Here is an 18551-nt window from a genome sequence, read left to right on the forward strand (position 1 = left end):
TCAGCTGAGAGCGAGTAGCGGTTCGACGGACATGCGAGATCTTCTGGCTTTGTCCTCCTCGTACTGTTTCATCTTCATAAGCTTCACCTTGCCCTTGCTCTGCTTTTTCCTCGGTATTTCCGTGGACACTTCTTCCTCGTTAGATTGCTCCTCTTCCTCCAACATCCTGAGAGTCTCGATGATATTCCTCGGTTCCGTAACACGTCCAGTCGAACTGTCGTTCTTGTTAGCGTATACTACGGAAAGATGTGAGAAACTGGACTTTGGCGGTGCCGTAATGTCAGCAAAATCACGGAAGTTTGCGAAGAAGTCACCGCCCCGAATTGGCTGCGGTTTTGGATTTCTATAATACTGCGCACGACCACGATTATGATAGTATGGATTGTAAAGACTTTCGTCTATCGCGTACTCGTCGTTCTCTTTGTCCTCCGGATAATAAGTACCTCCACGGATCACGCCGAAGTTACCTGATCCTAGTATAGAGTGTTGATCCTTAGTCGCGGCGGTTTGATAATTACGATCGCGTTGGAAATAGCCTAGGAATCTGTTAGGACGATATCGCTGCTGCTGTTCCGCAAATGAAAGTCTGTGATTTCCAAAGAGTTCCGCAAAGGTCGGGAAGAAATTTTGACTTTCGGTTTCTAAACCTCTGCCTGCATCGGCAAACTGTGTAATGCCAGTATGATCCGTGTTCTTTGCCTCTTGATCTTTAGAAGTTTCAGGATTCTCAATTTCGGATGATTTCTCGTTATTTTTGTCGATAATATCGATTAATGTTTCGTTTTGATTCTTTTGTGAGCTTTCCTCTGTGCGATCTGGTAGCGAAGTCGTTCCAGATTCATCCGGTTCCATATACATGTCGGAATCGTCATATTCTTCGCCTATCTCTGACGCCGAAGCCACGGAATCCTAAAATACAGAAAAAAGTTTCCCTTCAATTATACAGGAAATTAATGTTGTCGTTCAAACAATGAACATCAATGCGATCGGGAGAAAGTTCACACACATGCAACGCACGAACAGAAAAATGTTTTATAAGTACTAAAACTATTCTCCTAAATTCAGCAGCTTGTCATTCATGAACTTTCCTCGCGCTTTCAAATGTCTTGTTACGTATATCGAAAATCCGTGTAATGAGCGAAACAGTCGGTCAACTTTAATTTCAGGAAATTAATTTTAAATCAACCGTCACAAATTACCTACTACTATCAATAGTCGTTCATACGAACATGACAGAAGAATATTAAATTTTCTGTTATGTAATTTTTAGTATTTTAATATTGTTTCAAAGTAGTATTTTTACAAATGATAACTTTTAATATTAATTCAATTATGTAATAATGGAATTACGCATTATGGAAATTAAATTAAAAAAGAGAGATACTAATTTAAAATTTGCTTTCTTTATCATTCTCATATAGCATTGAAGACAGCATTTTTCTATCGTGTTTTCAGATCTTCATTTTTCTAATTCAAGAAAATAAATTCTAAAAAAATAGAATAAATACAAGGAAAGAACGATTTTACTAAAATAAAATCTAAAAATTTAGCTAAATACAGATCTGAAAATAATTTTGTTAAACTATAAAAATAATTATGTAGGAGCTCAAGCTGATTACTAGAGTTAAAATTTCTTATTCATTATATTTGAATTTTCTATATAATTATTTTGATGGTTCATCAAAATTATTTTCAGATTAGCATCTATGAGATGCTGTTTAGATGTTATGAAAAATTGTTCATTTTGTGTATAACCATTATATACCGGAACTATCACTTTCTATAATATTCTCGGAATTATTTCGTAGTCTCTATAATGCAGTGGAGACTGCAGTGATTAGAGATTATTCAAGCTTGACAGGAAAGTTTTCAATGAATGCGAAGTTCCCTTTCGCGGAGTACATCAGCCGAGCGTGCAGGCCAAAGAGAGACGGCTTGTGTGTTCAAGCAGTCCACCATGTCCTCGCCTTGACATTTAAGGCATCTTCGTGCCAGCAATCGCCTGTGCAAGACCAGTTATCATAAGTACGTCATGATTCGTGCATTAGTATAGTATCTACATATACCGTTCCACAATAGTGCGTTTCGATTATGTACGGTGCACGCATATGCTTATGCGTCGCGATCGACGGTAACGCGAACAAAATACATAGACGGTCATTGAAATCAGTTGCAACACATCGATGACACGCCTAGCATTGTTATGAATATGTCAGGTCAGCACTCCGACATAACTGTATCTGCCTTCTTGATATTATAATATCTCGCTATCGTATTAGAGTTATCTTTATAAACGCAATATCGTGAATAAATGTACTTGTATTTTAAGATTTGCTTCTTGTACACATTAACTCAAAATTTGTTAAAATGCTAGTAAAATTTTTAATCAAACAATGACATAATAATTGTTTTTAGGTAATGAATAATAATGGATGTTAAATTTTTTGTATTGTTCGTAATTTAAACATTAAATTATTACATATTTACAATAAAAAATAAGATTATAAATTCAAAATAACATGGATTCAATTTGATATATAATTTGATGAGAGTCCATTATCGATCCAATCTAGAGGAAATGGATAATTAAACTACACTTTTTATGTAACTCAGCAAGACATTCCTGATTTATATATTTGATGTTAAAGAATTAGTCATTTTATAATTATTAAATGAAGCGTCAAAATGTTTAATTGTTTTTGTTTAATAAAGAATTTATATGTACACAAAGTAGTGCTAGCTCTTATAGGTACATTTTTTAAAATTTTCTTTATATTATGCGTATAAGCGTTCCATAATATTGCTTAAATAAGTATATATAACAAACACGTAATGTTTTGCAATAAAGCGGTTATAAATCAATGGTTCGCGAAAAATGTTTTGACAGAAAAGGATCGTATAATAGCCTATGGCCACTCTGAATGTTACATGAACTTGTAGACAATAAATTTAACATACACCAGCGAATGCAAGTATGATGGATGCCTCATCGTGGTTTGCAATGAGAAATGAGCGATAGACCTGGTAAACGAGGTGCTATGCATGCAGTTTTGATCGTATCAGGAACGAAATAACGTGTCGCAGTTAATCATCCTAATATAATTATAAGCCTTCTTCAACTAATATAATTAGGTGGCACTATCATCTTTGTAGCAAGATAAGAAGAAATTGAAAGACTACCTTTGCGACATCTTATATTGTGTGAAATTATATAAATTTTTCATGTGCGAAACGATTAAATTAAATTAAATTAAATTTTTCAATTCAAATGTGTTCATTAATCTCTATTGGCGTAATGCAATAATAATTTAATATCCATATTATTAGTAATAACGAATTAATGATAGCAATAATGTGTAATCATTAATTTTAATTAAAAAATAAATTATTTGTAATAGTAATTTATTTTCAATAAAATCTTTAAAAAATTGTAAAATCTTTCTTCAATAAAATCTTTAAAAAATCTGTAAAAAATCTTTAAAAAATGTGGCATGATTTAGTGTGAAATACTATTTAGTACGAAAAATTTGAAAAATATATAAAATGTGATAATCCGTGAAATAAAAAAATAGAAATTTTCATATACACTTAATTAGATTTATTATCTCGTCGATCCTATTTCAAATACAAATTGTAATTGTTTAAAATAATAAATACGTATAAAAATTGATTACCATAGAGATAAGAAATGTAAAAATAATTTTACACATCATCATGAAATAATACAAAAAAATTGAATGATGGAAAAATGAATTATAATTATACGATCAGAAAACATGATTTAATTTGCCATTTAGTTAACCATTAGAATGATTTGCAAAATTCACGTTATAATATCAGCAATTTTTTCTTTCGATATAAATCTGAATGTTTCACGATACGCATATTTATTAGTTCTTTAAGAAATGTAGATTATTATTTCTGAAAAAATGTAACACAAATATAAGCGTAATTGCATTTTAATAAAATGGATAAAAAGACTATATGTATATGCAATGTAATCGTTGATATATCGTGTATACATGTCGCATTATTAGGTAATAGTGTTTAAATAAAAAGTTTTAAGTCCTTCAATCTCGAAACAAACATATCGGACATGCTCGATTAGCGATAATAAGAAAGTTATAAAACAAAAAGACACATAAAATTATTGAATATGATTATAGAATGTAATTAGTTTCGCTATTTGCACACTTGACATATACGCTGAGCAAAATGATTATAAACTTAGGAATTAAAGTGTTACTGATAAAATAGCACGCGTTTGATCAGTAAGTTCTTATAGCTGCTTGCTTAGTCACATAAACGTATTATCTCTTTCGCCATTTTATCCCAACATTTTAATGTGTAATGTTCAAACGGGATTTGAAGCAGCACGAGAGGTTTAATATTCTTTACAACGATCGAAATAGATTAAGGAGAAAAAGGGAGAGAGGAAAGAAAGGACACGCTATTATTACGCGATTACAGGACTCAAATTAGTCTTGCAACGCGTTCTTACATTATATAGGCAAAATGCACGCGCGTGATACACCTGCAAATTATTGTATTATCTTGTCGATGTGCATGCGCTATCCAATTAGCAGGATAGCGTCTCTACTCTCGGTTGGTATGAATTATATATGAATTAGGGACAATCAGTACACGCAGCCGCGGGCTGTACAATGGATGATCCGTAATTTTTAATGCAGCGCGAGTCATTGTACTGTGAAGAAACTTGAGCTTCATTATTAAAGCACATATATAAGCTGTGATATTGCAATCCTGAGGCAAAATCAATGCAATGTATGTAATAAAATACAAGCTAATAATTTATAATCTTCTCTTTTAATTCTCGATTAAAATCCATCACTTTTCTTTCTTGTTTAAAAAATTAATAAAAATAAATAAAATTATTAAAAATTAATATACTACAAAATTGTATTTAAAATATTAAAAACTTTTTAGTCATTTTTTTATCATTAATTTCTTTTACCATTAACTTCTTTAATTTTAATTTTATATAAATATTTTTGTGCTTAAGTCTATTAGTTTTTAGAAATAATTATGAGATGTGAGAAACAATACATGAGAGGGAAGAAGGAAAAGTCATCTAATTTATCTGACAATTGTATCATTGCTCAGATGTAAATCGAACAATGGTTGGCGTTAATAATTGTACAGATAATTATCTTATAAATTATTATAAAAGAAGAATATTTGATTAAATATTTTATTTAAATGAAATTATATCTGAATGTATCTATAATCCGTGTAAAATATTCATGTGACTACACAATGTTCAATTAATCTAACATAGAAAATAAATACTGTATAATATTTTAATTTAACATTAATTAAAATGAAAAATTCTATAAAAGTATAAGAGTCACTACAATTTCTGAACAATCGAAGTTGACAAAGAAAAGTTATTACACATGGTTACAATTATATATAAAAATTAATTTTTTAATAATTTTAATAATTTCTGTATCACAGGTGAATTCAATTTTAATTATTTAAAGTACATTTTAGATCATTTATATTAAGAAACTATTTTTATAAAATAATTTTTAATTGTTCTTCTTTTACTTCAATTACAATCTCGAATAAATCACATAACATATTTTATAAATAATTTCGATTTATATATACGAACTATCAGTGAAAGTTAATAATCGCGTCTGGTCAATAATCGCTGATCGGTTGTAGGGATTGTATTTTATTTGATATTCATTGATTTATGTTTTGAAGGATAAAATTACGACACGGAGAGGATCGTGTCTCTCACTATCTATTTGCCTTAAGTTAAAGTCTTATTGTATAAATGATAATACGATAAGCGCACAATAGACCATTACACCAAGGCCAAGACCAACTGCCACGTAAACAATGACGCCAAACGCCCTTTTGTTATCATTCCGGCTAAATGTAACATTATTAGAAGAAATCTACATAGGAATAATCTATTCTTTGCTTTCTAAATTCAATAAATAAATTTTTGTCGTTTTAACCTAAATATGGACGAAGTAAGCGAATGCGATATATATGGATGTACAACTCATTTCGATAAATATTCAGCGAATGATTAGCACGCAGTATAACATGCCAGTTAAAATAATACGTTATTAATCTATTTTAGATAATTTAAAATTAAATTGTAGATGATTTGTTTTGTATGTATTGTTTCTGACTTGCATGTCAGAATTTAGAATAATTTTATTTCTGATTTTTATGCCGTGTAAAGCTCACTTTACACAGTTTATAATTTTTGTTAGATGTTTTAAGGTAATGCATTTTTATTTATAATTTATGTCGTATTTTATGTAGAGTTATGTAGAGTTTACGTATTTTACATATAGATACAATATATTTTAATTTTTTTAATTTATTTCATTTTATGTAATACACAAAATTTTATATAAAATTTTATTTTATATTCCAATTAAATTATAAATTCTTTAAAGTTTCTTTTTGTACTTAACACAAAAAATATTTAAAGATTCAAACATAATATATAAAATATATGTATATTAAGAACACACCTTAGAACACACCTTAGTTTTCGGCACCCTTACTACACACGTTGGGTCTTTCGTGTTCTGGATTAATTTTCATCACTTTTACAAGTATATAAAAATTAAGCGATTTTTACATATATTTTGAAAGTATTTGTAAAATTGTATATTTACAACAAATTGTATGTAAATTGTTATAACTAAATATAATTAACAAAATGAGAAAAATGCATTTTTTCATACAAAAATGTAAAATTCTCAAACAAAAATGTGTAAAGAAAAAATAGATTTTAATATCTTAAAGTTGACATGTCATTGACTTTTTAAGCTATTTTTTAATGAAAATGTTTTAATTAAGAAATCATCGTTATATATTTATATATATTTATATATATTTAGTTGCATTTGAAAAGTAAAACGCGTATTATGCGAGAAATCATTTATTTAATAGAGCTATTTCTGTGACTCAACTAGTGTACATTTTTGAAATTTAAAGTGAGATAGGTATACATTTGATATTTGTCGAAAGTGAGAAAGAGAGTTTTAATGCAATCTAGTATAGGAACAAATCAAATATAAAAGTAAAAAACAGAATAATATATTCGTACATACGTTAAATAATTTGGTGGTGATAACATATGTACATATAATATGACGACACGGCCGGCGTGCGACGCAACACTCGTCACTCGGCGCTCATTGTTTACATCAGCACGTCCTTGGCCTTGGAGCGTAACGGCCTTTTGTACATACACATTCGTCTTATCATTCGAGCGACGTAATTCGAGTCGAAAGGTGGTGGCGAGGCGTGTTTCATGTGTCGAACATAATTTTCCTACGAGGCGCGATCGAGAAGAGTATACGATCAAGGGAAAACGCAATCATTCTAAATAATTAAGTCGGATCGCACGATTACTTAATTCTGTCCATAAATATATTACGCGATAAAAAATGACACAGTAACCTACGGCCAAGCATTAATCAATCATTCGTTTTTTTCTTACGATAAGGTAATAAGTTGACTACATCGCCTCTTAGGTTGTTCGGGAACTTCATTTAAGTGCCCTTAGTGCGTCATTCTATCTTTATCGTAAAACAAGGATAAAATAACACATTCAAGTGAAGTCTCTAAACGCAGTCTAATTCCTGTGCGTAGTGCGTGGCTATATTCAGTAAGCAGGAGCGATCACTGCCGACGAATGACGATTTGCAAGTGTATTGAGATTATTCGAGACTATCAATTCTTACGAAGGTAGATATTTCGTACGATATTACTTGCCCAAGATCGAAACGGTAGAAAATGACGACTGATGGCAATTCCTGTATCGCATTTGAGATCTTTGTATCGATTTTTGAATTACTTTGCTATAAAGAATTGTTATTAAATTTGAATATATATGCGAACTGTCTATATGGAGTAATTTGAAAACAAGAAAGCACGATAATGGCAATTCATTAATGATGTATGTGGTTTGTGATTTGTTTTCTAATAGTATTGCGTGTTCGAAATACGTGCGATGCCAAATTTTGATCGTATACTCTCGAACAGTCCGTCTTGAACTTGTCAGTCGTTAATCTAACCGACGCGGCGTTGCGTCACACTGATCGGAGTGAAGTTGCCATGCGACGCTATTTTCACTATTCATCAACCATTATTGGAACGTTGCGTGTAGTGTTCGATACGTGTCCGAATCAAGTAGTATCGTAAGCGGAGTCGTGGCACATAGAATCAATAATTATAGTGATTTAATTTTACATTTGAATTTTGTCGACAATTTTGCAACGTAAGTTTCAAACATCAGTGATTCATTAAAGCTTACCACGCCGATCAGTTCTCGAAATGTTGCGAGGCGTCGGTGTGTCTTGTTTGATAAACACATTCCGAGCGAATCGCAGCATATCGTTCTAGTTACTTCATCTGTTTTTTTTCCTATTGCTTACTTCTGTCTCGATATGTCGCAGTGTGATAAGTACGTCGTGCCATTAATATCGGGAGTGTCGTTTCAAGTGACTGTCTCAAGTGATCGTCTTATTTTGATAATTAGCGCGAGTGTTAATTACCTAGTTTCTGCGAGTGATTTTGAGGAAATTTGAAAAGAGGCTTGGGAAGCATCGGCGACAGCAGAGCAACCGTGAGGTGAGTGTTTCACAAATTATATATTATTTGTGTTACTGTTAGAAAAAGAATCCTTAATTTCTGTTTAATTTCCGATGATTCATTAGGACGATTTATATAAAATAGATTTTTACTTTTAAATTCATTTTTTGAAAAACTAAAAAACTTGAACTTTTTTCTGAAATTATATATATTATTATATATATATATATGTATATATATATATATATATATATATATATAATATAAAATTATTTTATGAAATATTTATTTGAAAGACAAATAAAAAATTCAATTCGCATAATAATTATTTTTCAGATATAAATATTGGCGCGAGTGTTAATTACCGTTGAGTGTTAATTGAGTTTTCGCGAGTGTGTGATTTCAAGGAAATCTGAGAGGACGAGGAGGCTTAGGAGGCATCGGACAACGGCGGAATATCAGATGAGGTGAGTATCTCATACATTATTTCAATTATTTGTGTGTGTTACCTGTAGAAAAAAAAAATCTTTAATTCCTATGTAATTTTTAATCATCTATTGTGATGATTTGTGTTAAAAATAAAAAAATTTTGCTTTCAAAATTTTTTAATTCATACTTAAGAAATTGAATGTAAATTTTTTTGGGAAAGTTACATAATTATTTTATGAAATGATTATTTGAAAGGCAAATAACTTTTTGGATACGAATTATTTTGGATCCAAATATAATTTAGATTTTATATTTATGTATTACAGATACAATTCTGTTGTTGCGCATCGTATCGGTGAGTCACGAATAATTTTTCATTTAATTCAAGATAATCTGTAAATATTACAGATAGATGTGATATTTCATAGATTCATCACCTTGAAATGGGCTGGGATTTGTTAACGTAAATATTTAAGTCTAGAATAATCGCTTATCGAAGCAGTTGTACCAGATTGCCCAAACTGTATTAATAACAAATGAATTGATATGCATCTAAATGTAATTATGGACTTACGCTAATTATGAAAATTTTATGCGATGATCAATCAAGTATTAGAAAATTATTATTATTTCAAATATTTTCGGATTTTTTCTTGATTCAAGTTGATCTTCAGAATATAAAAAGTTTTAAAAGTTATAAAAAGTATCATATAATAATGATACATTGAAAGAAAAGATTGGTTGTTGCAGCTAAGTGGTAAAATATGGCATAGCATTTTTAATTGGCTGCAATTTTAGTCAATTTTTGGTTGAAGCAGCCAATGATTAGTCTATTCGCAATATTAACATAGGATTTTGATAGGCTAACGCAATCCAAAATTGGCTGCTGCCTCATATTAAAAATGCTGTGCCATATTCAGCCAATCTTTTCTTTCAGTATATTATTATATAATATCTCTCTCTCTCTCTCTCTCTCTCTCTCTCGTACATGTCTCACGAATTTTTATTTGAATCAGGCTTTAAATATATGAATTGTATTACGATAAGACAATTATATATGAAGAAGAAGGAAGTTGTTTCTTTTTATTATTCTGTGAAAATTTTTCTTACCTCATGTACAACTGTGTCCTCGGGAACCGGTGCTCCATCTGAAACAAAGAACAGGTCTTTGTGAGAAAGATTGCATCTACTCTATTGCATTATTGGTAGGATTATGTGCGACATATGTACAACATGGTTAAATTACGGGTACCGATATTTACGACCTAGTTATGCACCGTGGGCAAAGAGTGAGATATTTCTCGAGAGAAAAACACGCTGCCAAGAAATATGTAGAAGCGACTAGTCGATATCGAGAAACTCGATAAAATACACGATTTATTAATTGCATCTATTAATGATTACTTTCGATAAAAGCATGAATAGATCATCGCCCGCATGCAGCAATTATATGTTGTCGTTTATTATATGTAATCGCGATTTCCAAGATGCTTCGTGGAATATCTTGAGAATGCCATATCGATTTATTATATTGGTAGTTACAGAAAGACACCATATAGTAGAATATGTACATACAATATAAATCGAGTATTTACGCTTTCATTTCTTCTTAGGGAATTAAGAAGTATCTGAATTTTATGCAACCGACGTTCATTTTTTTTTACATAAGCCGCTTTATTTAACGATGTTTGAATTATAGTGCAATGTTTTTTTAAATTATTTCTATGTTGTACAAACATAGTCTCCTTAAAATTATACGTTTTATTATCGTAATGGGAAAGGGATAAGTTTCTATGGAATATAAATTGTGGAATTATTCTGTCCCTGAAACCAGCTATTTTTGTTCTTGAAATAAATTCGATTATATTAATTGATTTTTATAATCGTAATCTTTTTGTTAATCTTTAAATATTAAATTACGCTTCTTTTGCAGATTATCGGTCGCGTATAAATAAAATTTATTTAAAAATATATGTTATGTAAAAGATAAGAAAAAAGATTCCGCGTAGTTCCGATCGAGCATCTAGTCGGTCTATTATTAATTAATCCGCGGACATCGGACTTTCTTAATTAGTTTGTATCTTACCGACAGACGATCTTACCGTTTCTTTTATCCTCAACACAAGAGAAAGCCAATTACGTCGATGACAAGTCGACGCTTATCGAGGGTTTAGTGCGTCTCCAGAGATCCTTGTGCAGAGCATGTATAAAGTTAAGACTCTCATTCCCTCGACTCTGCTTGTCAATCTGAGACACATGGCACCAGGTTGACAACGCTTCCGACATTCTCGTCTCTTTTTTATTGTCACAAATCTCGTGAGCGCACTGACCACGGACAGTTAATGTTATGAGTGAATTATACCAGAAGTAATCGTTTTTAATGAGATATATATATATATATATATATACGATATTTACGTAATACGACTAAGCAACGACTGCAATAAGAAAATCACCCGCAACGCATTTCTGATTAGTTCTGTGAATACGCATATTTATTCTCGCGGTGACTGACTCGATCTTTTCATATTTTGTTTTTTTTCCAAAGCACTGTCTCGATTTATCCAGTCGCTCATTCGCTATGAAGGCTATGCGATTTTCGGATCGCATCGAAAGGAACTAGCTCAATGGACTTGTTAAATCACGGTCTGTCGACGGTATTTCACCACGCCAATTATGGCTCGCCGCAATGTAATGAGGCACCAACCAGCAATTTGTTGGTGTGATTCCGCAGGATTCTCGTAATTTATCGTGCCGCGTATCGTGATTAGGAATCACGGACCTTGACCACTTTCCGTTTTGATCGTAAAGAGAGATATAGCACTTTTGATACGTATAAAAAAAGAGAAATTTTTAACCGAATATTGTTAAAAATTATTTTATATAGCAGTAACATAATTTCAAAATAGACTGAAATTTATAAAAGAAGTTTAATTAAAGTTTGACTTATTAATAAAACGATTAAATAAAACTTCTATGATATTTATATTGAATAATGTGGAAATAAAAATATCATAATTCACGTTTAAATAAATATTAATAATATTCGTTTAGATAATAATTTCTAATTTAATATCTATTAATAATATTTGTTTAGTGCAGGAAATATAATTACTCGATATAAAGTTTGTATGTATTTTTTTGTAATTGTTCATTAAATATAACAAAATTATTGATTGTAAAATTTGCAAAATTATTGCAGGAACAATTGAAAGTAATTGACATAATATTCGTCAAACGGAAGTATAAAAATATGTTTCTAAGCAATAGAGCAGATATAAAATTTACTCTGGTACGCATCGGTTCTTTCAAATTAGACTGAGCATGAAAATGTCAATTAATCGCTAATATACTATACATTCACACTTGATTTCGTTTACTACATTTATTTTCGTAGAAAAAATGCATTGAACTCAGCGAGGAAACGTTGTATGATGACACGGCAATCGGTCTTCCTTAAATACGCATGACTTACTTTCTAGTGACGAACCGCGAGCGCTTTCTGCATAATAGAACAATCAAGTCCGGGTGACGAAAGATACGCAGGCTCCGTGTTTCGTACGTAATGCGATTCTTGAGTAATAGTTCAAGCTGCTGATTGTTACTTTCGACAATTTTCGCTGCGAGTTGTTGGATCCGAGAATTAATATTGTGCATTTTAATATGTGCATTTTAAATAAAATATATCGTGTATTTTATCTATAGATATATTTTATTACGAGCGTTATGGAGTTGCTATTCATCGCTTGCAATCATGTATTAGATTCATTTATGTTCTAATAGAAACTCATTCACTATAATATAATATTTCTTTTATTTACTAATTATATATCGTTCCCTTATTTAAAAAGTGACACAACTAAAAATGTAGTTTTTAAAATTATTATTATGAATAAAGTTAAGTAAAGACTGCTTTATCAAAAATAAACTAACCGTCTGGTGAATTGCAATTGTGTTGTTCTTAAATTTTCAAAGAGACTATAATTTATACTTTCTGCAAGAGTGACAGTTTTAAGTTGTCTCATTTTTATGAATAAAAAGAAGAGTCTTCTATAGAAAATATTTAGAATTAGATAAAACAATTTTTTATTATCAAAGAAGAATTTTGAATTTAATCATTGAGTTTTAGTTAATGAAGATTGGTATTTTGAACCGTGTCACATTTAATGAATTATTTCAAATTTGTTAATTATTTATTAATAAATTAATTTGTTAATAATAAAGTAATAATAATTTTGTAGACTATCAAAATCATCATAATTCAAATAGAATGCAAGTTCTTTTTGAGTGAAACGAAAATGACATTTGATCATCTTTTTAAAGAGTATATTCTTTTGTTATTTAATTAGTCAATAATTTTGCGTGAAAAGTTTTTTCTTTTTATAAAAAACTTAATTTTTTAAGTTGTGATGTTTTTGAAAAGAATAAGATAGGTATATATTTATTGTAAGAACATTAACGTACATGATTTCATCAAAAATATGTTAAAACGCTAATAAGAAATGTTCTAATATGAAATAAATAAATTTCTCTTACATAAGTATTAATTAATTAATTACATTAATATATATATCTACACCAGAGAAAAGGTTGTTTTGATTTAAAGAAAAAATTTCTTTGATTTGTGAAAAAAAATTTCTTTTATTTAAATATTATTTTTTAAAATCAAATGAAATTTATTTGATTTTAAAAAATACTGTCTAAATCAAAGAAATTTTTCTTTAATCGTATAGCAAAGAAACTTTCTTTAAATTGAAGCAATCTTTTCTCTGGGTATATCTCGATATTTTTATGCCTTTTATAAGGGAATGCACTTATTATTAAATATTAATTTGTCTACATGGCTCCATTTTTCAATGGTATTCCACCCAGCAACAATGGAGATGATACCAGTGCGGGAACTTCATTTCCTTGCGTGTGGCATCGTCACATTCTCAACATTGTCCTAGCAACATCATTTGCGACATAACCGGAGATGACGCTTTATTATTGCGCTCGTCTCGCGTGAAAAAAAATTTTGCGCAATCATAACTTGATGAGAGTCAATAAACTTCGCAACACCTATATATTGCTGTACGATTTATTTTTCTATCTACGATGATTCTTTTATTAATCGAAACTTCTAATTAACTAGAATTTACGTATTTAAGAGAACATTCTTTTGCAAAGGATAAAACGATTGTCATAGTACGAATCGCAATGTAGTGTAATTAAAATAAACTTAATATCCGCATTCTCAATAAAAACAATGACATAATTAAGCAAATATAATTGGTTATAGTTTATGCGTAACTAATGTGAAGGCACTAAAAAGTGAAGTTAATGATAATAAAAATCAATTTAGAAAAAGAAGCAATTTTATTGCTACGTAAACCCAGATTGTAAGTCTTTTGTCTACTGAATGCTTTTTTCTCTGGTTGCTATATGTTCTAAGCTATCACTTGTTATTCTGAAATTTTCAGTTCTAACTATGATTAGGAGAAGTATTAGCACGAAGTTAGTACACCATATTTTTATTTGTGAATTTTTGGTATAAAAAAATAAACTTATTCTTTTATATCAACGGAATTTTTTTATACTAACGGAATTTTTTAATTTTTCTAAAAATTTGTAGAACTATGAGAAACACAGCTAATATTGCTGTGGAATTATCATTATTTTTTTATATTAATATAACAGAATGTCATGCTAATTTCATAGGTTAGATTATATCTGTAAAATTAGTACGACATTCTGTAATTAATGTAAAAAAAATTATGACAGTTTCAGTAGCACTTCTCATAGTTCTACATAATTCCTTATAAAAATAGAAAGAAAAACATTCTGTATTTTTGATACTCAAAAATGCAAAAATGAAAATATGTTGCACTACTAATTTCGCGCATCTAGTCTTCCTCTAAAATATATAAAAAAATGATAAATAATTAGTTATTTTGACAACAGTTTCCACTTACAGTTTTATTACTTACTATTCAAGTACTACTATATATATTAATTTGAAAACAAAATTCCAACAATTACCAATTTTTATATATTTTAAATATAAAAGAAACGACATTTTTTCTCCAAGTGTTGTGTCTCTATTTAAAGTATTTTCTATTTAAAGTATAAACTGATAATTATTGAAAAGTACTACTGGAATAACATTTATTTTTATATATTAATAGAAATTTCATAAATCCACTAGAAAAGCTTTCTAAATCTATAAATTATCAAGCATTTTTACAAGAAATTAAAATTCTTACATATTCTAAATATTTTAATTAATTAATTTATATATACGTTTTAATACTTTAATGTACTCTAATTTATATTCCATTAAAAAAATGAATAGTTATCTTGATCTGTACAAATTGTTAACAATCATTAATATGTGATAAATTTAATATGTGATAAAATTATTCAGTATTGTAATTTAAAATTTATGAAATAATATAAAATTTACACTATATCTCAAAGTGGCATAGAATGAATTTGTAATGCATAAATTTTTCTCGTAACAAATCAACATTCATGAGATTACATGTTGATGCTCATTAAAAAAAACAAGACATACTAAAGCTTGCTGTTTTCCTCTTCAATGTAACCGCACTTACAATTAGAAATTGTAATAGGTACGCGAACGACATAATCAAATCGCAAATCAGGGGTTTCAAGATTCTAACGGGTACAGACAAGGAAGTCATTATCATCGGCCGAAGTATGCTCCTTATCTTGTTCCTTTTTTCGCCCTAGGTCGCGACAGAAAAAGACATGGATTATTACGTGAAAAAAAGAATGAGAAGAAAACTTCGTGTTGAGTGAATTTAAATAAGAGAACGAATGCTTCCTGTTATCGAACTTTTTGAAAAATCAGTGATAATGCTGTTGACAAACACGTAATTAAATATTCCATAAGATATCGCGAAAGATACATGTTTTTACAATTGATCAATTTTTATAATCTGAATGAGTAATAAGGAAAGCAAAAATAAAATATCATAATAAGAAAAGCAAAGATAAAATGTCGAAAGGAATAGATTTTGCACTAATGTATTTTATATTATAATATTATACACTCAAAATAATTATAATGACGTAACTATTTATAAATGTAATTTGATCATACGTGTATAAGAATTAAACTCTGATAAATATTTAAGCATCTAAGAATGAGCGATATATTTCGATTCATTGTAAGAAGCGGTCTTCGCATCAATAATGGTTAATGAGACAGGCGCCTGGTTTTATATTCTCATCTTAACGATTTCGACATAAGATGAGTCTTCTTTCTTATGACGAATCTGGCATATTCTAAGGAACAACGTTACCGTGCACGAACTATCTCATTAATCGATCTTCTAATCACGAATCTTGTGTTCCAGCATCGTCATCTCGACGTCGATAATTAAAAGAACATGTTACATAGAGCTGAAGCAGTTCCGAGATTGTTGCGAAGTTGATATAATCTTATGCAATCTTTTGCATTTCAAACGTCTAACGGTCTCTAAAAATAATTTATAACTGTGTATAAAGTTTATTTATTTAATACTATATTGCAAATTCTTTTATTTTGTTTTTAATTTTCATTCATTAGAAAAAAAATTTGATATATGTATTGTATAAATAATGCTTTATTATAATGCTCTAATTTTCATATATATTAGTTGCTTTCCATTTATACCGATTCTCACATAATTCTCACTTATGACGCCATAACTCAGTTGAATGCGCGTTCCTTTTGCATTCTGACAAGTGAGATTCAACTGAGTTTTTACCTATAATCTGCACAAGATCGAGATCATGTGCTTTAGTAAGTCTCGTAAACTCACTTCAAAGTGAGGTTACAGAACCTGCGTTGACATGTGATAACTTTTTATCAAAATAAGCAAGTGACGTCATTAATTTGAGTATAAAATACTCATTTCAGATTCAGTTTCACTTGTTTGTAAATGGAAAGCAACTATTAACATCGTTATTTCGTTACTATCATTATAAATTAATATTAATTCAATTTTTAATAAATTAATATTAATTCATTGCTTTAATTGATTTTGTTCATAATATATTGCTAATTTATATTGTAAAAAATTCAGTTAGCAAAAATTGCAGATATTAAAATGCAATAATCAAGCATATCATAAGAATCTCACGGTATAGAACGTGGGAGTTCGAAACTGGCCACACCTTTATCTTTGTTGAAAGATTGCGTTAAAAGGATTATCCCAGAGGAGAAAGAAAGATAGAGAGAAGAGTACTCGTCTCGAAAATATTTCTTGAGAGTGAAAGCATCCGGTTCGCTATATACCTTCAAAGCAGCCCCGGTCGGTGCTGCACGTTATACGTAGTAGCAATAGCCTCGCAAGGGAAACGTGACGACTTTAAACTTTCGTTTAATTTATCACAGCATTGGCGAGAATTCAATCACGAACTTTCTCCCGAAGGGAAGTCTCGATGAGATCAGCAAACTGTTTAACGCGTTACTTCCTTTACGCGAACTCTCTTCCCTTTTATCGAATGTTACTTTATATTTGGTATTGAACAATAAGATTTCACCACAGTAGATTTCATTATTAGATTTTCGATAATACGAAAATAAGTGGAAACGAGATAAATAGTGAAAATATACTTAATAGTTTTTGTTTGATTCGAGATTAAAATAAATGATAATGATGATTGATAGCGGGCTTGAATGATGTATTCCTCGTGTCTCCCGTCATGCTCGACTTTGATCAAGACACATACTCCTATCAATTGTCTGAAGTTGCTTTAAAAATTTCACTTTATCCGGAGGACATAGAGATCTTGCAAGAGCAGTATCGGCATTAAATTGAGAGTACAACGATTCTTTTGTGATACACAACGCATAATCAAAGACCATTACATCGCGCGCGTTGTAACGTCCGAGACGTTTGAGCAATGCTTTATCATAGGCTGACACGCTACTATATTTCATAGAGATCGGATTAAATGTCTTTGTGCGATTCGTCGCACGGTTAATAATCTTGAGTTTCGGCGTTTTGAAATTTTTAGAAGAGACAAAGATCTCATAGAATTCTTTTAAATATTAATATATGCGTACAAATACGAGAATTTAGATACGCGAATTGCATTTGCCACACGATATAAGCTGCATATTATGGACCTCCATTTTTCTTGAGTCTCATGAAATATTAATATTAATCACTACCTCGTAGGTGCGTATCATGTCGAAAGTATACTATTACAGATGCGATATGAGAGCGCGTTTATTCTATTAATCGCTAACATATATACGATATACGTAAAAGTGGAAAGGGGAAAACATTTCATGAATATATCATTAACAGCAGCAATTCTGTACTTATAGTACGCGATAGTATAGCTAGGCAATAGTTTCTCATTAAAAAAATATAGAATTCAAAGACAATTACTTGAAAATAGCGATTTTCGACTATGTGAATATATATATATATATATATATATATATATATATATATATAGTGGAGGAGATTCGTACCTTAGACAATGCTGTCTAATACTTATTTAGTACTAATTGTTTCGTTTGG

General features: G+C 30.0%; 1 protein-coding gene across 1 annotated transcript in view; it reads right to left on the reverse strand.

The window, feature by feature from the left end:
• LOC105625870 overlaps positions 1 to 18551 on the reverse strand; it is a 62858-nt gene continuing 44307 nt past the window's right edge. Inside the window, exons 2-3 of the mRNA XM_012207183.1 lie at positions 10135 to 10172; positions 1 to 909 (exon numbers count right to left, since the gene is read on the reverse strand). Coding sequence (XP_012062573.1) covers positions 1 to 909; positions 10135 to 10172 — 947 coding nt within the window. The remainder of the gene's footprint in view (positions 910 to 10134; positions 10173 to 18551) is intronic.

The sequence above is a fragment of the Atta cephalotes genome, assembly GCF_000143395.1.
Source record: "Atta cephalotes unplaced genomic scaffold scaffold00001, whole genome shotgun sequence".
NCBI lineage: Eukaryota > Metazoa > Arthropoda > Insecta > Hymenoptera > Formicidae > Atta > Atta cephalotes.